The sequence below is a fragment of the Meles meles genome, chromosome 18 (assembly GCF_922984935.1).
Source record: "Meles meles chromosome 18, mMelMel3.1 paternal haplotype, whole genome shotgun sequence".
Classification (NCBI taxonomy): domain Eukaryota; kingdom Metazoa; phylum Chordata; class Mammalia; order Carnivora; family Mustelidae; genus Meles; species Meles meles.
In genome coordinates this window covers 17,773,911-17,799,604 of record NC_060083.1, presented here as the reverse complement: position 1 = coordinate 17,799,604, position 25,694 = coordinate 17,773,911, and the positions used below count along the sequence as shown (strand labels likewise).

The 25,694-nt window shown below is 42.5% G+C and overlaps 2 protein-coding genes and 1 pseudogene across 4 annotated transcripts in view; 1 reads left to right on the top strand and 2 right to left on the bottom strand.

Moving 5' to 3' along the window:
• CCT6B (chaperonin containing TCP1 subunit 6B) overlaps positions 1-9,132 on the bottom strand; it is a 29,299-nt gene extending 20,167 nt beyond the window's left edge. For 2 of the 3 annotated variants that reach the window (XM_045985966.1, XM_045985967.1), the window contains exons 1-4: positions 8,996-9,132; positions 7,356-7,419; positions 5,834-5,968; positions 1,134-1,307 (exon numbers count right to left, since the gene is read on the bottom strand). In XM_045985966.1, the coding sequence (XP_045841922.1) occupies positions 1,134-1,307; positions 5,834-5,968; positions 7,356-7,419; positions 8,996-9,132 (510 nt within the window). The remainder of the gene's footprint in view (positions 1-1,133; positions 1,308-5,833; positions 5,969-7,355; positions 7,420-8,995) is intronic. The other variant, XM_045985969.1, reaches the window with a different exon arrangement.
• A 163-nt stretch (positions 9,133-9,295) lies between these two features.
• Positions 9,296-12,409, top strand: ZNF830 (zinc finger protein 830). Its single transcript, XM_045983772.1, has one exon. It carries the CDS (start codon positions 9,316-9,318, stop codon positions 10,417-10,419), a length of 1,104 nt encoding a protein of 367 aa, XP_045839728.1. The 5' UTR covers positions 9,296-9,315; the 3' UTR covers positions 10,420-12,409.
• A 12,799-nt stretch (positions 12,410-25,208) lies between these two features.
• Positions 25,209-25,306, bottom strand: LOC123930332 (annotated as a pseudogene).
• Between the last annotated feature and the right edge of the window lie 388 nt (positions 25,307-25,694).

The following is a 25,694-nucleotide window of genomic DNA, read 5'->3' as shown; positions in this document are numbered from 1 at the left end:
CCGCATCAGGCTCTCTGCTTAGCAGGGAGCCTGCTTCCTCCTCTCTCTCTCTCTGCCTGCCTCTCTGCCTGCTTGTGATCTCTGTCTGTCAAATAAATAAACAAAATCTTTTTAAAAAATGAAGTAATAGGAAAACAACTAATTATAATAATTAAGTACTATAACCATCCTAAAATATAAATAAAGCAAAAAACTATACCTTTGAAAACTTTACCTGAGGTAACGTGATATTTGGTCTTAGAGCCTAAAAGGGAATAATGACAAAAACCACTGAATAATGAGAATATCAGTGTTTCCAAAACTCCAAAAGAGAATGGGGGTCCTAACTAGATAAAATGAAGATTCTGGATCACTTGATATATGTACTCCAACAAGACTCCAACTGCAGTCTTTATTTGAACTCTGTTGAGCAAGAAATTGTCTGATCTTAATCTCATTTGCCAAGTAGGTTTTCCTATTGGTTCCAGTCTATTTGTCATTTATATCTCTCAAAGAATTTAAATTAGCAAGAGAGCATTCTGATTTATATATCAGTGTCTTGAGATTTGGGTTATGAATTCATCATTCCTGATGAACCAATATATTCAAGTTTCAAAAAATACAAAGCTGAGGAACAATGATGATATCAAACTATAGCCACCTGATAAAAGTCTTCCCAAAATACCCAAGTCTTGTCTATACATTACATATATTTTACCTTTTGACATAAACAAAACAAATATGCATTTCCCAGAGGTGAATATTATCTATCAGATTAATCATGGTTCATTAAAGTGGCAAGCTTAATCAATTCCCTTTGTTTCTCCTCACATAATAAATATGGACCTCTAGGTTTAAGAGACCAGTACGTCACCCCAACGGCACCCACAAGGGATGATCCGCAGGCAGTCACTGTGGTAATCCACAGGCAGTAACTTCCATGGTAATTTAAAGGTTTATTATGACACTTTTGAAAAATTTCACATACTGTTCTGACCAATCAAGTCTAGTCTCTAGGTAGGTCTATAAGTGTTTGTCTTCCATATTTTATTTCACATACAAAAGAACCATATGCAGTGGTTGATTATCTTATAGAATAAAATACCATCATGCATTAGTCTATACTCATTCTGAAAGCAAGTTTAGTCACATACCTCTATTAACACATCAGCCAATTCAGCATGAACTTTAGTTTGCAGAGATGTTCTAGCCACATCTAAGAGGATTTCTCTTTTCATCTCTTTGTTAACTTTAACTTCTTCCAAAACTTCAAGTGCTTTTATCTTAGCAGCTTCAAATCCTTCAGCTATTATTCTAGGGTGCAGGCCCTATTACATCAACATAAAACTAAAAATTATAAAGTAAGTCATCCAAAGTAAAAGTAACCATCTTCCCTTATCAACAGGTATATCCAGAAAAAGTAATATTACCCACATCATTGCCACTAAATATGGGTATGTGTATAATTTATAAAAGTAATTTTTCAGTGCTTCATATGGAAAATAATCTCAGACTTACAGAAAAATTTTAAGTCTAGTACAAAAAACTACAAAAGTCCTCCTTATTTCCAAATATTGTGACATTGCCATGTGGTACTTTTCTGTATGGGCACAAAAGAAAAGAGAAGCTCCTTTTAATGTGGAGGAAAAGAATCAGCACTGATTTGGAGAAATGTACAGACAGACATCACCTTCACCAATGTTAACATCACAGTAATGGGACAAATAGGCATCACATGCCTCCTGATACGATGCATTAAGAATATTAAAGCATGAGGGGCGCCTGGGTGACTCAGTGGGTTAAAGCCTCTGCTTTCGCTCAGGTCATGATCTCAGGGTTCTGGGATCAAGCCCCGCATAGGGCTCTCTGCTCTGCGGACAGCCTGCTTCCTCCTCTCTCTCTATGCCTGCCTCTCTGCCTCCTTGTGATCTCTGTCTGTCAAATAAATAAATAAAATCTTAAAAAAAAAAAAGAATATTAAACATGTCCATGGTATTCATGCCAAAAGTTTGTAACCAGAGTCTAATTACAATAAAATAGTCCAATCCAAATTGAAGACTTTCTGCAAAATAACTGGCCTATATTCTAAAAGTAGGAATGTAAAACACAAAACACAGCTCAGGATTATTCCAATTTAAAGGAGACCAAAGGGATATGACAACTGAATGCAATGGATGAGCCAGGTATTTTTCTGCTATAAAGGACACTGTTGAGACAGATGATAAAACTGGAATAAAATCTGTAGGTTATACTGTATCAGTGTGTCAATGTTAATATTAACTTCCTGTTTTTGATCACTATTCTGTGATTATATAAGAGAATATCCTGGTTTTAAGAAATACACACTAAAATATTTAGACAATCATGTCTGCAACTTATACCATTTGGGAAAAGGTATGTATATACATACACCATATATATGGATATATCTGAGAGAGAAATGTTATTCTTTGGAATAGTCCTGAAACTTTTCTCTAGGTCTGACATTGTAACAAAATAATTTTTTAAAAAATATTGTGTATTTTGGAAAAAATATATAAACTTACTGAAAGCTGGAACTGGGTCTAATTTATTGCCCTCTTCCATTCTTTTACATCAGTCCTACAATAATTTTTTTAAAGTTAACATTTATTGAGCATTTGTACCAGGTACTAATCTAAAGGGCTTTACATGGGTGCCTGGGTGGCTCAGTTGGTTGAGCAACTGCCTTTGGCTCGGGTCATGATCCTGTAGTTCTGGGATCGAATCCCCCATCAGGCTCTCTGTTTGGTGGGGAGTCTGCTTCTCCCACTGACCTCTCTCTTCTTGTGCTCTCTCTCAAATAAAATCTTTTTTTTTTTTTTTAAGATTTTATTTATTTATTTGACAGACAGAGTAGGCAGAGGCAGGCAGAGGGAGAGGGGGAAGCAGGCTCCCTGCCGAGCAGAGAGCCCCATGCAGGGCTTGATCCCAGGACCCTGGGATCATGACCTGAGCCGAAGTCAGAGGCTTTAACCCACTGAGCCACCCAGACGCCCCTCAGATAAAATCTTTTTTAAAATTTTTAAAAAATAAAGGGCTTTACATGTATTGTCTAATTCAACCCTCTCAATACTATGAAGTGGTTACTATTATTTCTGTTTCACAGATGAGGAAATGGAGGTTTATAGGGATAATGTAATTTGTCTTAGATCACCAGGATAGTAAGAGGTGGAACCAGGATTTAACTTGCAAAGCCTAACTCTAGAGCATGATTATGAACCATTTTCAAAATATTGCCTCAGTCTAGGATCTCACACCTTCTCGCCTAGACGACTATGATCTTCCAGTCTTGACTCCCTTAAAACTGTCACCCAAATTTTTTTTTTTTAAAGATTTTATTTATTTATTTGACAGAGAGAAATCACAACTAGGCAGAGAGGCAGGCAGAGAGAAAGGAGGAAGCAGGCTCCCTGCGGAGCAGAGAGCCCGATGCGGGGCTCGATCCCAGGACCCCGAGACCATGACCTGAGCCGAAGGCAGCGGCTTAATCCACTGAGCCACCCAGGCGCCCGTCACCCAAATTTTTAAAATGCCAATCTGACTGCATCATTCATTAACACATAAACATGAATATTCTTCTTCGTTAGCATACTACATGCCCTCTGTGATCTGGCTCCCACCTACTTCTCCAGGCTTTCATTACTGTCCGTATCACTTTATTTTTTTAACTGTATTTATTTATTTCAGAGAGAACACACATGACAGGGGCAGAGAGAGAGGGAGAAGCAGGCTCCCCGCTGAGCAGGGAGCCAGATGACCAACTGAGCACCCAGAAGCCCCTACCCTTATCACTTTAAACTTTGCCAATACCAGTGTTTGTAGCTTTACACACATACCACATTGCTTCTCCTCTCTGTGCCTCTGCTCATGTTGTTCCTTCTGCCATTCTGTCATTCTCCTTAACCCTCAGTCTTTCCACTGGCTCACTCCCTCTCATCCTGAAGATTTAACCCAGGTCTTATTACTTCCTCCAGGAAGTGCTTCCTAATTCAGGCTAGTTTAGGATATCCCTCCCTCCTCAGTGTTTCTATCATATTTTGTGTCTAGCTCTATCACTATACTGCCACAGATTCATAATTACATCAGTGTCTGTCAGCATCTCCCCTTTCTTAAACTTCTTCCTCCTTAACAAAACTCTAATTTTGTTTAGATTATCCCTTCCTCCAGTCTTCAGAGGAAGCTACACTCTCTAGATAGCTCAAAGGGTAGATCCTGATTAGATTAAGTCAATTCCAACAATATGGACACAGATCAAAGTTGACCCAATTATATAAAGAAAGGACTTGGGGCACCTGGGTGGCTTAATGGGTTAAGCCTCTGCCTTCGGCTCAGGTCATGATCTTGGGGTCCTGGGATCGAGCCCTGCATTGGGCTCTCTGCTCAGTGGGGAGCCTGCTTCCCCCTCTTTCTCTGCCTGCTGCTCTGCCTACTTGTGATCTGTCTCTGTCAAATGAATAAATAAAGCATTTTTTAAAAAAAGAAAGGACTGGGCGCCTGGGTGGCTCAGTGGGTTAAGATGCTGCCTTCGGCTCAGGTCATGATCTCAGGGTCCTGGGATCGAGTCCCGCATCGGGCTCTCTGCTCGGCGGCGAGCCTGCTTCCCTCTCTCTCTCTCTGCCTGCCTCTCTGTCTACTTGTGATCTCTCTCTGTCAAATAAATAAATGAAATCTTTAAAAAAAAAAAAAGGACTTATATTCCATAATTGGGCAAATGGTTCTTTCTTGTGCTCTCCTGCTAAGTGTTACTAAAGGAAGCAGGTATTCCTGATTTCCTCTGACAGTCTTATAATCAGGATGGAAATAAGCCTTATCATGAAACAGCACTGTAAATGGAGGCGCTAAGAGACTTGATGACTAACAGAATTTTTTAATCAACTACCCTCGATGGTCTGTCATGGGAGATAATTTATTGTTTAAATCATTTTTAGTGAAATTTCTACTGCTTAAAGCCAAAAGAATCCTAAAAGAGGTACGTTGCAGGTACTGAATTATTAGACAATTCCCAATTCTAAATGAAATGCAAAGAAGTAATAATTCTAGCACTTTGATGAAGTAATGCTTTGTTGAAATGGACCTTGAAAGAATGGAAACTTTTAAATACATAATCAGAGAAGACAGATAAGTAATGCCAAGAAAAGAATACAGATTGAACAAAAGCACTGAGGTAGAAATGTGTTGTAGTGATTTTAAAGGCTAGGGAGTAGCATGGAGGAGTCTCGCTAGAGTAGATGGTTTATAAGGAAAATAAAACTAGAAAGATAGGTAAATTCACAGTGTGAAAACCTTCAATTATTTTTCTCCAGTTATTTTTTTTTAAAGGTGCATAATTTGGTTTCAACTTTACCAGTGATGTTTTCTTTTTTAGGCTGTTATTCATGGGTAGATGGCTAATTTTTTACCTTCTTATCTATCTTAAATACTTCATTTTAAAAAGTGGGATATAGGGGCGCCTGGGTGGCTCAGTGGGTTAAGGCCGCTGCCTTCGGCTCAGGTCGTGATCCCAGGGTCCTGGGATAGAGCCCCGCGTCGGGCTCTCTGCTCCGCGGGGAGCCTGCTTCCTCCTCTCTCTCTGCCTGCCTCTCTGCCTAGTTGTGGTTTCTCTCTGTCAAATAAATAAAATATTAAAAAAAAAAGTGGGATATAATTCCAACGAAAAGCATTATTTGTAAAAAAAAAAAAAAATTCATGATTATTTCCATTTATAATTGTCCAAAAGTATCTGGATAAAAATTACTTTTGCCCTCTAAAATTAGAACATTTTACTAGTGAAAACAACAATTCCTCATTCAAAATAAAATATCACATGAATGTGAATTCTGTAAAATGCTAATACCTCAGAAATGTAAAGATCAGCTTGTTTTAGTAACTCTCCAATAATTAAAACATTGGAAGTAGTACCATCTCCTGTAATGTCATCCTGGGCTGTTGCTACTTTTGCTATCAGGGAAGCTGTTGGGTGTTGAATTTGCTGGAAAAAATAAGCAAAAGATTAAAAGAGAGAATGAGATTTAAAAAGAAAAATAGTCCAATGAAAACAAGATAACCCAAAGGCCAATAATAAAATTAAGAAATAAGCTTCATTCTACAAGTTCTTATTGTCAATACTTAATAAATGTCATTACTAAATTTTTTAAATTGAGAACTAATGAGATTTGAACATTTTGTAAAAGTTTTTGCTTTGGAATGCAATGACGTTTCCAAAATAAGATCAAATTCTTTGGGGCGCCTGGGCTCAGTGGGTTAAAGCCTCTGCCTTCAGCTCAGGTCATGATCCCAGGGTCCTGGGATCGAGCCCCACATCAGGCTCTCTGCTCCACAGGGAGCCTGCTTTCTCCTCTCTCTCTGCATGCCTCTCTGCCTGCTTGTGATCTCTGCCTGTCAAATAAATAAATAAAATCTTAAAAAAAATAAAAAGGTCAAATTCTTCGATCTCTAAGATGAATGTATTTACTAAAATAGCAAAGGATTTTTTTTATATTTTCATATTGCAAAGAACACAATTCAGTGCCTTTAAAAGATGTAACTAATTTGGAAGTATCCCTAAGCTATTACTTGGACTGTATAAAGATTTCTTTTTTTTTTTATTTATTTATTTGACAGAGAGAAATCACAAGTAGGCAGAGAGGCAGACAGAGAGAGAGGAGGAAGCAGGCTCCCTGCGGAGCAGAGAGCCCGATACGGGGCTCGATCCCAGGACCCTGAGATCATGACCCGAGCCGAAGGCAGAGGCTTTAACCCACTGAGCCACCCAGACGCCCCTGTATAAAGATTTCAAAACAATCAAAACCGTCTTTTATTTAGGTCTAATCCAACAAGTATAACTCACAACTGCAGTATTTAACTGACAGCTTTGGTTTAGAACATACAGTTTGGGGCTGTCTGGGTGACTCAGTCAGTTGAGCACCTGCTTTAGGCTCAAGATCATGATCCCAGGATCCTGTCACACATTGAGTCACACATCGGGTTCCTTGCTCAGAGGGGAGCCTGCTTCTCTCTCTGCCCCTCCCCCAGCTTAGGTGCTCTCACTCTCTCAAATAAGTGGATAAAATCTTAAAAAAAAAAAGAAGTGGATAAAATCTTTAAAAAGATAAATAAATAAAGGGGCACCTGGGTGGCTCGGTCATTAAGCATCTGCCTTTGGCTCAGGTAATGATCCCAGAGTCTTGCGGGAAGCCTGCTTCTCCCTCTCTCACACCCCCAGTGTGTGTTCCCTGTCTCACTATATCTCTGTCAAATAAATAAATAAAATCTTTAAAAATATATATATATATTATATATATATATAATATATATATGCAATCTGTACTATGTTCTAGGCTTGTTAAGATTTATTGAAGTCAGCAATATCAGCTCACCATCTCATGGAGCAGCACATTGCCATCTTTGGTGAGTTTGATGTCACCTGCACCAGAAACAAGCCTGTTCAGAAAACAGTGATATTAATAACCTCATATGGCAAGGGTTAAGCAAGACATTCTCAGTTCTTGCCACTCACCATCCTTAGTATAAGGAACTGAGCTTCAAAACTTCCAAGTGCCATGGGGCAACACCATGGTAATCACCACCATGTGCAGCCTACAGAATCACTTCCCATATGGACCACTATGATGATTTCATTCCAAATGGAGCATTTACAAGTTTAAGAGAAACTGATGAGTTATGAACAGAAGTTTAGTCAAAGAATACTTGGAAGTCCGTAAACCACAAAACTATAAATTTCCTGCAGGTTTTTTATTTTGGTACAATGTACCATTCATTCAGTCAACCTAGTTTCTTCCCTCATCCCTCACATTTATTAGATCATCAAGTTCTGATAATTCCACAACCTAAGTATTTCTTCCATCTACTCCCTCCTCTCCGTGTCCACTGTCAACAACATCTCTAGCCTGGACTATTTAGATAGCATCCTGGTATCTCTAAATTTGAATCTACCCCAACACATTACATTTATTTCTAAAAAGTAGTGTGACTCAATTAGCTACCTGATCAAAAATCTTTCCATGAGTTTTTACGTTCTCCATCACCTTCAAGGTAAAATCCGGATTACTTAGCAATGATGATGTTGTTCACCTTTCCCAGTCTGGCTTATGTTTACTTTTCCTGCTGCATCTACCAAATGAGATCTTGTGGGAAAATCTTGTGGTTCCCTTAATACAGCATGCTTGTTTTTATTTCTGTTGGATTTACACCAATGGGCATTCTTGTTCCTGAAGTTACTACAGAAGGCATTTTTACTCCTTTCTCCAACTGGTGAACTCTAACTTACCTTTCAAGACTCTGATCAAAAACCTGTTATCTGAGAGACTTCTCTTTTCCCTACTCCCATCAGTAATTAGTCCCTTTCCTCAATATAATCATCTTCACCATTTCTATTTTCCCAGCATTCAAATAGCATACAAGCGCCCTCATCTACCGTTAATTCTGCTCATTCCTCTTAGAATGTATTCCTCCTCTTAGACATTTTAGCGTTCTTTTCCTCACTCTTCTACAAAAAAAAGTGATGTTAAGTAAATATACGCTGAAGGGGTGAATACAAAGGAAGAAGCGTAGGCACAGAGTGTGCAAGTAACTTGCCTAACGATGCACAGCTAAAAGGGAACTTGGATTTGAACCTATGCCTGCCGGGCTCCAAGACCTGGGTGCCCTTACCACTACAACACGGTGCTGGGGGAAAAACCCAAACTAAGGGAATGTAGTCCCAAAGCGCAGGGGAGTTAAATGGCTTATGCTTCTCAAGACACACGAGATGAACTGACTTGCAACTGCGCATGAACTTTAACACAAGTGAAAGAGAGGGGCTGTACAAGCTTCACTTGGGGCCCTTTCCTCGGGAGTCTGTCCTCCCGCCCCGGGCCAGGGGTGACCTCCGCACAGGAATGAGAACCAAGGTATCCCGTCGCTCCCGGCTCTTCGCGGAACGTCTGCCTCAGAGCGCGCCGCAATACCCAACAAACCCCCGGCCCTAACCGCCGTTCCAACCGCCGGGCCATCTCACATTTTCATGGTGCCCTTAGGCCCCAAGTTGGTACGCAGCACATCCTGCAGCCCTCGGGCGGCACATATATTGACAGCCAAGGCCGCCTGGGCCCGCGCCACCTCGGCCTTGCAGTTTACCGCCTTTATCGCAGCCATAGCAGCACCGACCGTGCCAGTGCCGCCCAGCAAGTAAAAACAGCCTCAGCCTGGATCTCGAGAGAAATCCCGGAGCCGCCGCCCGCCTTCCGGAGCTTCAGCCAATCCTCGCCGAGACAGGAAATGACGTTACCAGACCTCGCCCGCTCGGAAGCCTGAGTCGTCTTGGGTCCAGACGCGGAGATGGCGTCCTCCGCCTCCGCTCGCACTCCGGTGGGGAAGCGAGTGGTGAATCAGGAAGAACTGCGGCGCTTGATGAAGGAGAAGCAGCGTCTGAGCACCAATAGGAAACGCATAGAATCTCCATTTGCGAAGTACAACCGTTTGGGGCAGCTGAGCTGTGCTCTGTGTAACACCCCGGTGAAGAGCGAGCTCCTGTGGCAGACCCACGTCCTGGGAAAGCAGCACCGTGAGAAAGTAGCCGAGCTCAAAGGCGCGAAGGAAGCCACCCAGGGTCCGTCCTCCAGCGCCGCACCCCAGTCAGCCAAGAGGAAGACGCCGGTTGCGGATGGCCAAGATGCCAAAAGACCCAAGGCCTCCCCGCTGCCTCAGGTACAGCCCTCCACATCCGCTTTGCCCACCAACTCTGACAGAGCAGGGAAGGACTCGGCCAGAGCGACCCTCAGTAAGGCCTCGGGACTCGGTTTACTCCCTGATTATGAAGATGAGGAAGAGGAGGAAGAGGGAGGAGAAGGGAAAAGAGGGGACACCAGCAAGCAGCCGCTCGACTCAGAGGGCAAGGAACCCTCGCTTTCCTCCTCGAGAGAGGCAACAAGTATGCTGCCAAGCGGTTTCTCGGATACAAATCCTCCTAAGGCCCCTTTAATTCCTCATTCGGGGTCAATTGAGAAGGCAGAAATACATGAAAAGGTCGTGGAAAGGCGAGAAAACACAGCGGAAGCATTACCGGAAGGCTTTTTTGACGACCCTGAGATAGATGCTAGGGTACGAAAGGTTGATGCCCCAAAGGATCAGATGGACAAAGAGTGGGACGAATTTCAAAAGGCCATGAGACAGGTCAATACTATTTCCGAAGCTATAGTTGCTGAAGAGGATGAGGAGGGACGGTTGGACCGGCAAATTGGGGAGATCGATGAGCAGATAGAATGTTACCGTCGGGTGGAAAAACTTCGGAATCGCCAGGATGAAATAAAAAATAAGCTTAAAGAGGTTCTGACTATAAAAGAACTTCAGAAAAAGGAAGAGGAGAATGTTGACAGCGATGATGAGGGAGAACTACAAGATTTGTTGTCTCAGGATTGGAGGGTAAAAGGGGCTTTGTTATAGGGTTTCAAAGACCCAGGATTTTCACACCCTCAGCAACAGTACCAAAAGTGCTGTCTTTGGATAGGATACTGGTTACTTCATGCCTGGAGATTTGAATACCTAACTGGGTTGTTGAGATACAATGAACCTGTGAAGATAGCACTTTTGAAAATTGGTGTAAAATATTTTTGAGGTAAAGTTGTTTTTGAAATGTTTGGTTTACTATATACTAAAATGTCAACTTTTCCACACATTTACTTAAGTGTATAATTTTGAATTGTCAAATCTGTAAGCTGTAAGTATTATACATAGTTAAATATATATTTACTTAAGTAATTCTGTTTTGAAATTTATGAATAAGTAGAAGCCAAGCCAACAGACACGCTTTTAGATGAATACCAAGTGTGGTATTTGGGACATATGGGCTTTTTCTTTTCTAATTCCCTAAATCAACTCCACAGAGTGTTTTTCAGGAAGGTGGGGGAGGGGAGGTTGTTTTGTTTTTATGAATACTGTTCGCAAACACGTAAGTCATTCAGGGTAAATCAGTTCTCTGAGTAGTCTGCTCTGTTTCAAAAACACATACTAGGAGAATAGATAGATCGATCGATCTCCTAAATGTTTCTCTTGATTAAACCAATGATTCTTGGATGAGGTGCACATGGAGATCACCCACCAAGCTTTTGAAAACATACATATGAATCACCTTGGAGCTTTTAAAAAACTGTGTGCCCAAGGCCTACGGTTAAAGATTTCAATAAATCTGGAGTGGGGCCCAGGCATCTGTTTAGTTTGAAATCTTCCCAGATTATTCTAATACACACCAAAGTTGGAGAGCCATGTGACCCTAAATCCAGAACTCATTTATATTTTTTCAGGTTTTGTTTTTTTGAAATACCATATGCCATAATCTGCCATCTATTGTATGAAAGAAACACTACCTTTTTTTAGGTTTCATCCAGTGTTAAATTTTATTACATTTTATAGTAAATTAGGGTTCAGATTTTCTGACCATTGTTGGGAGGATAAGTTGTTTTCTCAAGGAATAACAATTAGCTTGTTCCTATCACTGATTGTTTAAATCACTCCTTTTCCCTTTGATAGAGGTATTCAAATGAAAATGGAATTAATAATGTTCCAGCTGTAGAAATGCATACAGCATACCCAAATGAAAGTCAGTAGTAATAATAATAGCTAAAACATACAGCTTTTACAATATATGACAGGTGTGGTTCTAAGTGCTTTACATAAACCAAGTCTAGGCGCTCTCAAGTCCAGGTTTTATGGAGAATAGTATCAAGATAGAAGGTATGAAAAAGCCTCGCTTGGATGCTAAATGAAGGAATTCTCTGTTGGCAATGTAGGAAAAGTGGAAGTTTTAGAGCAAAAAATTGTATTTGCAAAAAAGATTATGGAAGATGATTTTAGTTGCAGTTTATAAAGTAAATGTGGATGGGGAGAAATAAGCTGGGAGACTACTTGGAAACTGATTTTAAAAGCAAGGTGAGCAAGATTTTGATTAGTTATGGACTGAGAGTAAAGGAATAAAGTTGAAAATTTTTCACAGAAAGGGCCAATATTTTAGTGACTAGACATAGAAGAAAAACAGGAGGGATAAAGATGAAATTCAAGGACTTGGGGGTTTTTAGTGTGGGTCCCTAAAGAAGTTATCTAACACGTATAGAGCATATCGACTATCTTGTGGTCTTTGGCAGAAAGTCTTTTCTTGAGCTGTCAGCTGACTGGTAATAGAAGTTTCAATATGGTAGCAGAGGGCATGCCTACCTTAAATGTGTAAACCCACATGTACCCACATTTTTCTATCATCCATTCCTTTATTATTTTAGAATGAGAATACAAAGGTGGGTTTGAGTAGTAGGCCTTGTTTTACATTGGCTTAAGAGGCTAGGCCAATGATCTAGCAGAGAACTGTCCATTTAAAAATACAATGCAAGCCACATGTATATTTTCTTTTCCTAGAAGCCACGTGAAAAAGTAAAAAAAATACGAAATTCATTTTAATGTAATTTATTTTGTCCAATATATCCAAAATGTGCACTTTTCAATATATAACCAATATTTAAATATCATTAATGAAATATTTTGTATCGGGGGTTCTAGATTTCTGAAATCTAGGTGTATCTGACATAGCACATCTCAATTTGGACTGGCTGCAGTTCAAGTACTAGCCATATGTGGCTTACAATAAAGGACAGTGCAGACTTAAAGAGGAAATTGTGCAGGAGGAAACACAAAACACACAGGAGGTAGTGAGCAGACCAGTTTAGAGCTGAAGGTTTATTCCTGACAACAGTGGAAGTTATGATTAGAAAGATAGATTATGAACTGTTGTAGGTCTGGAACGCCATGCTCTAAGGAATTGGAACTTTAACAATTGAGTACCCTTGAGGTTGTTGGGTCCTTAATTGTAACACAAAGAGTTTAAGGAATGCCATATATGTTACTATCCGTATAAACAGCACTGGGTTTTTAGGAGGGACAGAAAGCTCTCTCTTCCCAATGCTCTGTATCCCAGAGAATGAGTGGTGGGGCCGCAAACAAAATCAAGGAAATCCTTGTTGGATCTTCAATCAATGTAAACAGCTACAGGGGTTAGTGCATCCTTCTGATCGTCCACACAATGGAGAATTCCTTTACACCTCGGAGCTGGGTCAGATAGTTTTCACCATTAGGCTGTGAATCCACCAACATTCCCAAATTCTAAGACTCAGTCTCATGGATTTCTTCCAGTTACTCTTTTCTTTTTATAGAACCTCTTCATTTAGCCAACAATTTATTAGAGTTACTGTAAATGCTAGAAAGGTAATCCTCTCACCCATTCATGTACAATTTAATGTAGCTCCCCTAGCTGGAGGGGGAGAAAAAGCTGAACTAGCCTTGAAATATAAATTTGCCCAGTGGCTTACAACTTGGAAAATGCTTTCATATTTGTATTTCCTTTAATGAAGAAAGTAATGACTGCTTTTTACACACCAGGAAACAGGAGGCTGTGGAATTAAAATTCCAGAAGAAAAATTAACTTGGGCCTAAAACCTTTAGTAGTAAAAATCACTAGATTAGTATGGAGCAATAGGAAGAAAAGGGAAATTGGCAAGAGAAAAGAGAAGATAAGGGTTCAAGTTCCCACTCTACATTTTAATGGTTAGTGATCTTGGGCAAGTCACATCTCTTAACTTTAGTGCACCCTACTACCAAGTGATAATGTGGGGGGCGCCTGGGGCGTTCAGTCATTAAGTGTCTGCCTTCAGCTCAGGTCATGATCCCAGGGTCCTGGGATAGAGTTCCACATCGGGATCCTTGCTTGGCAGGGAACCTGCTTCTCCCTGTCACTCTCATGCTGTGCTCTCCGCATCCTCCCCCCAACTCTCTCTGTCTCTCAAATAAATAAAATCTTTTAAAAAAAAATGATGGGGCACCCTGGTGGCTCAGGGGGTTAAGGCCTCTGCCTTCGGCTCAGGTCATGATCCCAGGGTCCTGGGATCGAGCCCCACATCGGGCTTTCTGCTCAGCAGGGAGCCTGCTTCCTCCTCTCTCTCTGCCTGCCTCTCTGCCTACTTGGGATCTCTGCCTGTCAAATAAGTAAAATCTTTAAAAAAAAAAAAAACCTCAGGTCACATGACACGTGTGTAAAAGGAATTTATAAACTGAAATGTAATACAAGTATGTCTACTATAGATGGTCCCCCACTTAAAATGGTTCTACTTAAAGATTTTTTGACTTTACAATGGTGGGAAAATGATACACATTTGGTAGAAACTGTACATCAATTGAATTCTGAATTTTTTTTTTTTAAGATTTTATTTATTTGACAGAGACACACTGAAAGAGGGAACACAAGCAGGGGGAAGAAGCAGGCTCTTCTCTGAGCAGGGAGCCCGATGCGGGGCTCCATCCCAGGACCCTAGGATCATGACCTGAGCCAAAGGCAGAAGCTTAACGACTGAGCCACCCAGGCACCCCTTAAGTTCTGAATTTGAATCTTGGGCTAGCAGTAGCCTGTATGACATTCTCTCGTGATGCTGGGCACTGGCCATGAGCCATAGCTCCCAGTCAGCCACGTGATCACAAGTTTAATCAACTGATACACTGACAGCCATTCTGTACCCACACAGCTATTCTGTCCTTCACTCTGAGTGAAGTATTCAATAAACTATATGGGACATTCAACACTTTATTATAAAATACGCCTTGTGTTAGATTTTTGCCCAAGTGTAGGCTAACGTTAAGTGTTCAGAGCACGTTTAAGGTAGGCTAGGCTGAGCTATGATTTGGTGGGTTGGTTATATTAGACGCATTTTCAACTTAGAACTGCTTTATTGGGACTTCCTGTGGGATTACATCCCAATAAACCCGTCTAAGTTGAGTAAGATGGACTTTCCCTGCCGCATGCTAACTTGATTTTAGTCTAATAATGTAAGGCCCCTTAATTCCCTCTTTGAAACTGAGGTAATTGGAGCAGGTGATTTTCTTGAGGTTTCTTTTAACTCCAAATTTTTAATGTTGCTGAGACACGGCATCTCACCTTTTAAACATTTTTTTTTAAAGATTTTATTTGTTTATTTGACAGAGATCACAAGTAGGCAGAGAGGCAGGCAGAGAGTGGGTGGGGGGGGAGCATGCTTCCCACCCAGCAGAGCGCCCAATGTGGGGCTCGATCCCAGGACCCTGGGATCATGACCTGAGCCAAAGGCAGAGGCTTTAACCCACTGAGCCACCCAGGCACCCACCTTTTAAACATTTTTAAAGTCACTCAATTGACTATCTGGAGACGGTCTAAAGTATTGTTGCTTTTACTTAAAAGATTTACCCAGCGTAAGTCCCATTTGTCTTGGTGTAATTATGAATAGTGCCCTGCCCCCTTCACTGTCCTTTTCTAGAAGTATAGATACTCACTTACCTAAAATGGTAATAGGAAGAAAAGCTACTTTTTAAAATTATTTATTTGACAGAGTGAGAGAGGGAATATAAGCAGGGGGAGAGGAAGAGGGAGAAGCAGACTTCCCACTGATCAGGGAGCCCAACACTGGGCTCTATTTGATAATGCTGGGATCACGACCTGAGCTGAAGGCAGATGCCTAACGAATGAGCCACCTAGGCACCCTGAAGAGCCACTTTCTAATGATCATGGTCATATGAAATCATATGTTCCCTGTTAATGATGCACTACTTGGCTAGATGTTTGTGTAGGGGGATTTGAATGAGTATATGGATAGGAATGGTGACTAGATAGATCATTTTAGATTGCTTTTTAATTCTTAGAGGCTAGTAGCCTGTAAAATATAAGGAATTACTTGAGAAGCTTTAAATTTGAACAGGGGGAAAAAATCCCAAAATTCTGCATTCTATTTTCTTTTTTCCTTTTTTTCCCCCCTGCATTCTATTTCCTATCTACAGTCCTCCCTTAGTGAGCTCATCCATTCCTGTGGGTTTAAATATCACCTATATACTGATGACTCTCAAATTACATCTCTACACTTGACCCTTCTGAGAGTCATCCTTCATTCCCCTTTATTCCCCCAAATCTAATGCATTAGCCAAGTCCCGGCACCTCCCCCTCAAAATATGCCCAGAATCTCTCTGCTTCTTTCTGTCTCCAGTCCTGGCCACCCTTCACACATACCCTAGCCACAACCCATTATCAACAAGTAGAGTGATCTTTTTAAAATGTAGGTCAAGTCACTGTCACTGAAAACCCTTCATCACATGCTTCCATCACACTTAGGGAAAAAAAAAAAAATCCAGGCCCCTATTAGGCTCACATGGTGCTCAGCATTTGGTGATTCAAATGTTTACTATTTGTGAGCTAATGACTGACCCTGAATCCCCCTGAAGAGAATGGAAAAGGCAGGAGAGCATAACTGCTCTATGTTGAAATCAGTTGTCGCCATTCAGTAGTGGGATTTCATGGCCAAGTTTTTTAATTACCAAGAGGCATGACAAGTCAAGATTGTTTTTGTTTTTAGTGAAATCTCAAAAACACCATGTGGGCTGAATATGATCTCTAGGCCCCCACACTGTGACCTGTCTTCTAACTTCATCTGCTGCATTCTCCCCTTTATTCTCCACGTCCCAGTTCTCGCCAATGAACTTTCTGTTCCTCAGACATGCCGTGTTAGGACCTGCACCTTTGCAGTTCCTTCTGCCCGGAACCTGACTTCAGACAGCATGGCTGTTTTACCATTCCATTCTCAGCCCCAGTGTTTCTTCCTCAGATGACAAAAACAGCCATCCCCCCGACCTCTTGTCGCTCTGTCACATCATTCTGTGAATTCATTAAATTTACCGCTATCTTGAATTAGCTTGTTTATTTGTATGTGAATTATGTCTCTGTCCCACCAGAATGTAAACTCCACAAGGTCACGGGTTCGTCTGTCTCACCCACAACCTAAAATAATGCCAAGCAACAACAGCTCAATAAATAAATACCCACTGAAAGAAAGAAGTCGGAAGTTGCTTGGAAAAGTGGTAAAAGGCCAAGCTAACTCATGGAAGTTGGAGCCAGAACAAAAGTCAACTCAGAGGCTCAGGGGGCGGAGAAATCTTTTCCTCCCTTGTGTCTCCCTTCTCCGGCACATGAAGCTCTTACCTATTCTGAGAGCAGCAGCACAAGGAGGTATCCACAACAGCCTCTAGAGTGTAACAGGCCACCTTGGCATTCAGCAGCTAATGAGAAGTCCTCATGGCACCAAACAAGCAATAGGTAGGGATAGCCATATGTCAGCGGGAGTGCCTGGGCAGCCCTGACCACCTAGAGGCCTCTGAAGTGGAGGGAAGGGGGAAGAAAGTGATTCAGTAGCCAAGTAAGATCAAACAGTCAGCGAGGACACATTGCTTCCCAGCTGCTCTCAGCCCTCCATCCTCTTTCTCTGCCACCACCATTTCATTTGGCTCTCTCCTCCTGTCACTTGGCAGACAAAGCTATTTCAGAGTGAGTCTGCATTCAGCCATCCTTCACGGAAATCACCTCAGAGGAGGAAAGGAGTTCCATCTGGCTGTACCTCCATTTCACTAACAGCATTTGGGCAGCTTCGTATGCACTTGGGAGCCAGCGGTCACTTTTCGGGGAGTTCAGGGGACCACTCTGATTGGGTGCTTGACGGTGGTGGTTATCACCGTTTTCGTTGTGGGAGTGTTGTTTGCTTGCTCTTCTGCCAAATGTGGTTATAAGAGAGGGTCGACCAAGCCAGGTTGTCAGGTTATTATTAATAATAATAGCTACCATTTACTGGATTCCTACCATATGTCTGGCACTGTGCGACGGTTTGACATACACTGTCTCTAATCCTCAGAACAACCCTGCAAGTGACACAAGACCTTCTTTTTACAAACAAGGAAACTGATGTGCAGAAGTGAAGGAGCTTGCTCCAGGCACCAATCCCAGACTCCCCAGTGTTACCCCGTCTCATTATCGTTCAACACTACCTTATACTTACATAGTGAGTATCATTTGTGCACAACCTTCACATCAGTTTTCAGGTCTCAACACCCCCCCTAGAGGTAAAACAACTTATCTCAACCACCTAATGACTTCTCCAAGGTCACTCAGCATTGGCTAACTTTAAGACTAGATGGAACTAGGGGTGCCTGGGTGGCTCAGTGGGTTAAAGCCTCTGCCTTCAGCTCAGGTCATGATCTCAGGGTCCTGGGATCGAGCCTCACATTGGGCTCTCTCCTCGGTGGGGAGCCTGCTTCCCCCTCTCTCTCTGCCTGCCTCTCTGCCTACTTGTGATCTCTCTCTCTGTCAGATAAATAAAATCTTTAAAAAAAAAAAAAAAAAGACTAGATGGAACTAGGGGTGGCTCAGTGGGTTAAGCCTCTGCCTTTGGCTCAGGTCATGATCTCAGGATCCTGGGATCGAGCCCTGCATTGAGCTCCCTGCTCAGTGAGGAGCCTGCCCCCCCCCCCCCCGCAACCTGCCTCTCTAACTACTTCTGATTTCTGTCTGTCAAATAAACTAAAAGAAAGAGAGAGAGAAAAAAAAAAAAAGACTAGATGGAACTTGATTCCTGCGCCACTATTCTGTTATTTAATAGTGAAATGTGGAAAATGGGAGAGCATCCCCAGGATACCAAGAATTAAGGTCAGGGAAGTTTATGATCAACATTATGGAAACCCGGTGCTGTTCAGAGACGTTGGGTAGGCTGGAAGCAGTGTTTTCTGAGATTTGTTAACAGACTCTGCCCATACTGCCCTACCTTCCTCCATTTCACTGATTTTACTCTCTAGTGGTTGCTGATGGGATCAAGAAGAATGACTTCAGTTCCCAGGCATTGCAACTGGGAAACAAGTTAGACCGGGCCTTGTGGTCCACCACTCTTGAACTAGAACTACGTGATGTTGGGTAAGCTACTTCACCCTTGGTTTCCTCTACTACAGGGAGAGTAAGAGTTTCTACATTCTAGAATTACTGAGAGGATTAAATGAATTCAGAGCATACAAATGCTTTTAGTACAGGCCAATAATACTATTAAATAAATGACTGAAGACAAGACCCTTACATTCAAGAAAACTATGAGCTGGTTGTATTGTAAGTGGTATAAGAAATCAAGCAGGACCCAGTTATTCACTTAACTACTGGTATAGGCAGCAGAAAGAGGGCGAGTCCAGTCTGTGGTCTGACTTTCCCATTCACCAGCTGTATGTTATCTATCGAGTCGGTTTGCTCCCCAAGTCTTAGTTTTACTATCTGTGGGTATAATGCTATCTGGGCACTCCCTAAGTCCCCTCCACCTCTATCACTGCAATATTGTGATTTATAATAAGGAATAAATATTTTGGCCTTTGTCTCCATTTCTGGCATAGATCTAAAACCCTTGGAATTTCCTAAGAGAGGTGAGAGGAATAAAGGTGTCATCTGTTATTCAAAACAATGCCCTGTTAGGGACACCGGGGTGGCTCAGTCTTTAAGTGTCTGCCTTGGCTCAGGTCAGCACCCCCTCCCCCACCTCTGGGAGGGAGGGAGTTAGGGGGCTACCGATTGAGTTCAATCACCAATGGCCAATGATCTAGTCAACTATGCATATGTGAGGCAATCTCCATAAAACCCCAAAAGCGTGGAGTTTGCTGAGCTTGCAGGTTGGTGACCATCTCGGGTGTTGGGAGTGTGGTGTGTCCAGAGAGGGTGTGGAAGCTCAGCACCCTTTCCCACATATCCTGAGTTCCATCCTTTTCTCACTAACAGGTAATCCAGTCACTAAACTGTTCTCCTGAGTTCCGTGAGCTGCTTTACCACATTTCTCAAGCCCACAGAGGGGGGCTTGGGAAGCTCTAATTTAGAGCTGGACAGAAAGAAACTCAGGTGACACTCTGGACTTGGGGTTGGCATAAGTGGGGGAAAGGGGCAGTCTGGTGGGACCACACCCTTAACCGAAACCCTTTCATTGCCCATGTAGAAAACCCACACGTCTGGTGTCAGAAGTTTAGTTTTCAGAGAGCACGGTCTATCATATAAATGGAAACAATTGAGTTTTTTCCTTTACTATCACCAAGACCAAGACAAGCTGAAGGCAAGAGAGGGAGAGCACAGGGAGCTGCATGGTCGAGAAGGTTCTGGAAGAAGGCACGGACAGAAGCTCCCAGAGAAAGAGTGAAGTGGGATAGGAGCTCTCCTGGTATAAAGGAAATGGCATATAAGGTACAAGAGAGAAAGGAAGCATTCAATCTGATCTTCAACCTCTGCCTGAGATTGTTTTGGAATGTTGGTGAGGTTTGGTGGGGTGAGATCTGGAGCTGATGACCGGGAAAGAATTCTTGAGATATCTTTGGTGCAAAATGGTGGTTTTATTAAATCATTGGGACAGGACCCTTGGGCAGAGAGAGCTGCTGCCCAGGAGTTTGAGGGGTGGCTCATTCTATATTTGGGAGTTGGGGGAGGTAAGGAATAAGGGAGGTGCCCAAAAGGACTTTCATATGGTAAAGAAGACTCTCAGGATACAGAGGCCTTGCTATTATCAAGCTAAGGTTGTTTTTTCCTCTAGAAAAACTTTATTAACATTAAGATAGTTGGAAGTTTCCTGGAAGGATGTCACACATATTCCACCCAGGAGGGGGCAGGGTGTCAGCTTGTGCTTTGTCCTCAGCTAGCCTTCAGCTCATCACCACCAACCAAAGCTGGAAAACCAGCAGGCATCAGTAATATCTCTCAGCCAGCCTGAAGTCCAGTGGAAGGGACAGAACTTAATGCTTCCCAGATCGGCTCACCTCTTTGTCAAATAAATTTCCCCTTTGAAAATTATTAACTTGCCACCCAAAAAATATAACCACCAGGACTTCATACAAGAAAACCCAATCTAGGGGCACCTGGGTGGCTCAGTGGGTTAAAGCCTCTGCCTTTGGCTCAGGTCATGATCACAGGGTCCTGGGATAGAACCCCGCATCGGGCTCTCTGCTCGGCGGGGAGCCTGCTTTCTCCTCTCTCTCTGCCTGCCTCTCTGCCTACTTGTGATCTCTGTCTGTCAAATAAATAAATAAAATCTTAAAAAAAAAGAAAGAAAAAAGAAAACCCAATCTAGTAGTTTAGGGAAGATGGTAACAACTTTGAGTCTCCCTCACTATCTGTGACCTCAACCCTTGGGTTAGGACAGGGTCCTAAACCCTGTCCCGGTCTCTGGGTCATGGATCGGCTATTCCCAGAGGCACACTTGACTCCTCTCCTCTCTGTCCTCCTTCACTCTGGCAGCTACAGCACAAAGGTATTCCAAGGAGGGGCCACGAAACCCCACTGGTTAAGAACCAACCTCCACAGCCTTTATTGAAAATAAAGAGCCATGAGCTGATTTGAATTATTACATCTTCCTACAGCTGTTCCCTTTTAAATATTTATCCTGGCAAACACCATCACCGTTTTTTACAACTTATTTTAATTGTGTGACTATTAAGCAAACCAAACCGTAAAATTGGCTCTCAGTGCTGAGATTTACGTGATTCATAGACCAGAGCTTATTAAAAAGGGAAACCACTGAGTGCAAACTAACCTCACGAGTGCCCCGCACCGCACCGTCTCTAGGAAGGTGTGACGTCTTTTCCCTAATCCTGCCTGTGGCTGCCAAGCTTCCATAGTGAGTAGCATTAAAAAAATGAACAGCATCCACCCATTTCCCTGAATCCTAATGAGCTTAGACTGGAAGTCAGGGATGCTACAGTCTTTTTTTTTTTTTTTTTAAGATTCTATTTATTTATATGACAGACAGAGATCGCAAGTAGGCAGAGAGGCAGGCAGAGAGGGAGGGAGAAGCAGACTCCCCGCTGAGCAGAGAGCCCAACATGGGGCTCTATCCCAGGGCCCTGAGATCATGACCTGAGCCGAAGGCAGAGGCTTAACCCACTGAGCCACCCAGGCACCCCAAGGGATGCTACAGTCTTAACAGGGGGTGGCAAAAGCTCTGAGAGGCTCACAAACAGAATCAGAGCCCTGGAGGATTCAGCATCAAGGTCAGGGGGAAGGACTTAATCTTGGACTTTGAATAACTAGGAGTACGTAAGAGATATCCCGCTTATTTGCCACCAAGGTGATCCTTGTTTGGAACATGGAATTGCTTTAAAACTTCAATAAAAGCGAAGGGCGCCTGGGGGGCTCAGTCAGTTGAGTGTCTGACTCTTGATTTCGGCTCTGGTCATGATCTCAGGGTCCTGGGATCTGGCCCAGTGACATCCACGCCCCCTATTGGGCTCCACACTCAGCACGGAATCTGCTTGGGATTCTGGCTTTCTCCCTCTACCCCTCACCCTGCTCACTCTCTGTCTCTCTCTCAAATAAATAAAATCTTTTTTAAAACTTCAAGGGGCGCCTGGGTGGCTCAGCGGGTTAAAGCCTCTGCCTTCAGCTCAGGTCATGATCCCAGGGTCCTGGGATCGAGCCCCGCATCGGGCTCTCTGCTTGGCGGGGAGCCTGCTTCCTCCTCTCTCTCTCTCTCTCTCTCTCTCTCTCTGCCTGCCTCTCTGCCTGCTTGTGGTCTCTATCTGTCAAATAAATGAATCTTTAAAAAAAAAAGAAAAAAATAATAATAAAACTTCAATAAAAGCGCTCCCTGGGAAAATGCACTTAACAAATATTTACGTGAATACTTGGTTACTCTTTCAGTTACCACCCGAGCTGCTCCCATTTTCCCCTATGCTAAGTCAGTAGCCAACTGACTCACCTCCCAGAGCCTACACAACAGCCAGGCTGAAGCAATCCCGTTAAAACCTAAGTCAGATCATGTTATTTCTCTGCTCGGTACAATCCACTAGCTTTCCATTGTACCTGAGATAAACAGCAAAATCTCTGTTTACGGGGCCCTTTAGGGTCTATCTCCAGATACCCTTCTGACCTCCAACTTTTCTTAACCCTTAACAACCTCTGCTGCAAGCACACCTATCTCCTTGCTGGTCTCTAACATGACTGACACATCCTGGCCTCTGGGCCGTTACTTGCTGTTCCCTGTACCCTAGAACACCATGCAGCTCTCAGCCATCCTTTTCAGTCTTTATTCCAGTATCACTTCGAGGCGGGTGGGGACTTCCTGACCGCTGTGTTTAAAAACAGTAACCCCCACCCCTTGCTCCGCCACCTGGCACCTCCTATTTTCCTCTGCTTTCTTTTTCTCCATAGCACTCATCATCAGAGTACATACTATGCATCTTACTATTTATTATCTGTCTCACACACTAACCTCTGAACTCCCTGAGGAAAGATCTGTTTTGTTTCACTGCTATTCCACTTCCTAGAATAGTACCTCACACAGAGGCATTCAATACTTACCTGATTGATTCAAGCCTGCAGTGGTATGAATGTATCCAGGCTGGGGATGTAGAGGGAAATATACATTTACTGAAATACCGCCAAGTGCCAAAAAGTTCCCAAGTTAATATCAATCATATCATTTAACTGTCGCACCCAATCCTAAAAGGTATTTTTATCCCCATTTCAGCAGGACAACTCAAACCCAGAGAAGTTAAGAAAATAGACGTAAGTTACACAGCCAGTAGTAGGACATCATTCAAACCTAACTGTGTGTGGTTCCAAAGCCATGCTATGTCCAGTACACATTACTCCATTCTCCTTGGCAGCAGCTCCCACTTCTCTAAAGAAATGCTGTCAGCTTTCACACCTAGCTCCATTTTACAGCAGGGGGCCGGAGAGCCCCCTGTCAGGGAAGTGGGGGTGGTGGGTGAATCAAGAGATTCAGGGTTCCGGGTGCCGGGGTGGCTCAGTGGGTAAAGCCTCTGCCTTGGGCTCAGGTCATGATCTCAGGGTCCTGGGATCGAGCCCCGCTTCGGGCTCTCTGCTTGGGGGGAGACTGCTTCCCCCACCCTCTCTCTCTGCCTGCCTCTCTGCCTACTTGTGATCTCTGTCAAATAAATAAAATCTTAAAAAAAGAGAGAGAGATTCAGGGTTCCTTGGAGCTGTAATCAAGCAAAACAAACATTAAGAGCCTGAGTCTTTCTGCACATTAACATTAAACATTGTCAGAGATAAGATGTAATAAACATCCTTCTGAGGGAGCTGATCACTTTTAGTCTCAGTCATTCCATTCACTCATGGGTTTATTTATAAATGTATGCTGAGTGCCTACTAAGTGCCCAGTAAGACACTGGGCATTGAAGATAAAGCGATACGTTAAGGCTCAGATGTCACCCTCCACAAATATGTGAAGTCCAGCACAGTGCTGTCAGATAGAAGGAGGTCATGTGAGCTAAATATGCAGTTTTACATCTTCTAGGACTATATATTTTTAAAAAGTAAAACAGTTGAAATTAGTTTTAATAATATTTTTATTCAGCCCAACATAACTAAAATATTTAATAGGTGAGTCAACATAAATACACTATTAAATATCTTCCAGTCTTTTTTTTGTTTGGTAACCCATTTCTGAAATCAGTGTGCATTCTGCACATAGAGCACATCCCCATTTGGACTAGCCACATTTCAGGAGCTCGACAGCCACACGTGGCTAGCCATGTCAGCATCTGACAGCAGAGGGTTATGGGAAAAGGTAGAGTCAAGAGGATTCTCAAAACAATGTAGTAAATGCACTGACAGAGAGAAGGATGACTCAGTATTACCCAACTGCCAGGTAGGACTTGAGCCTCCAGAGACCTTGTCCATTTCGCAGCACATTAGAGACTTTGCCCCACTCCAAACAGTGGGATTGTGGTTGTCCTCAACCAACCAACCTTAATATATCCAAATGCAACTCATTCTTTTATCCCAAATACTTGCTCCTCCCCTCTCACTTTGTGTTTCAGTTAATGGCACCATTATTTACCTGCTCACTCAAGTCATTCTCATTTTATCCTTAGGTAAATGAGCACTTTATTTACAAGATAATTTAAAATCCAAATATTTATTACTTTTTAAAAATGCCTCTTTCTTGGGCGACTGGGTGGCTCAGTGGGTTAAAGCTCTGCCTTTGGCTCAGGTCATGATCCCAGGGTCCTGGGATCAAGCCCCACACTGGGCTCTCTGCTCAGCAGGGAGGAGCCTGCTTCCTCCTCTCTCTCTGCCTGCCTCTCTGCCTACTTGTGATCTCTGTCTGTCAAATAAATAAAAATCTTAAAAAAAAAAACACAAAAAACCTCTTGCTCTCCATCCCACCTAACTGAGCATGGCCACTTTCATCTCTCACATGGATCACTACCAGAAACTTTCCCCCCACATTTATTGAGATAGAATTGACATACATCACTACATAAGTTTAAGGCCTACACAGCATGAAGGTTTGACTTACATATATAATGAAATGATTGCCACAGTAAGTTTACTTTGCATACACCATCTCATATAAAAGAAAAAAAAAGAAATCTTCTTTAATAATATGAAGCTCCTCAGGAATTTGTAGATTATCTTTGCACAGGGGCCATGCTAATCTTCTCTGTACCTTCCGATTTTAGTATGTGTACCAAGAACCTTTTAATTTCTTCCCCTGCCTCAGTCTCTCCCCTACCCAGCTTCAAAAGTAGTTACTATTACATAAAGCCCTTCATGGTTCTCCATCCCCTACATTAAAAAAGCCAAGCTCTTTTTCACGTAGCACAGAATTCCCTCCAGAACCTGATTTTGGCTTACCTCTCGAACAATGACCGTTTGCTGTTCCTAAACGCCCGAATTCGAACTCTCTCTTTCTCTGAGCCTGCTACTCTTTTGTAAAAATAGCCATTCTAGTCCCTCAAAAAGTTGAGCTGAGGTTTAAGAGACAGTACACTTTGAACAATACGAGGGTTTACTCTCCCCATCACTCCTTTACGTTTTAAAACTGTACATATCTAGTGCCTCTTTTCAACTCAGTACTATTTAT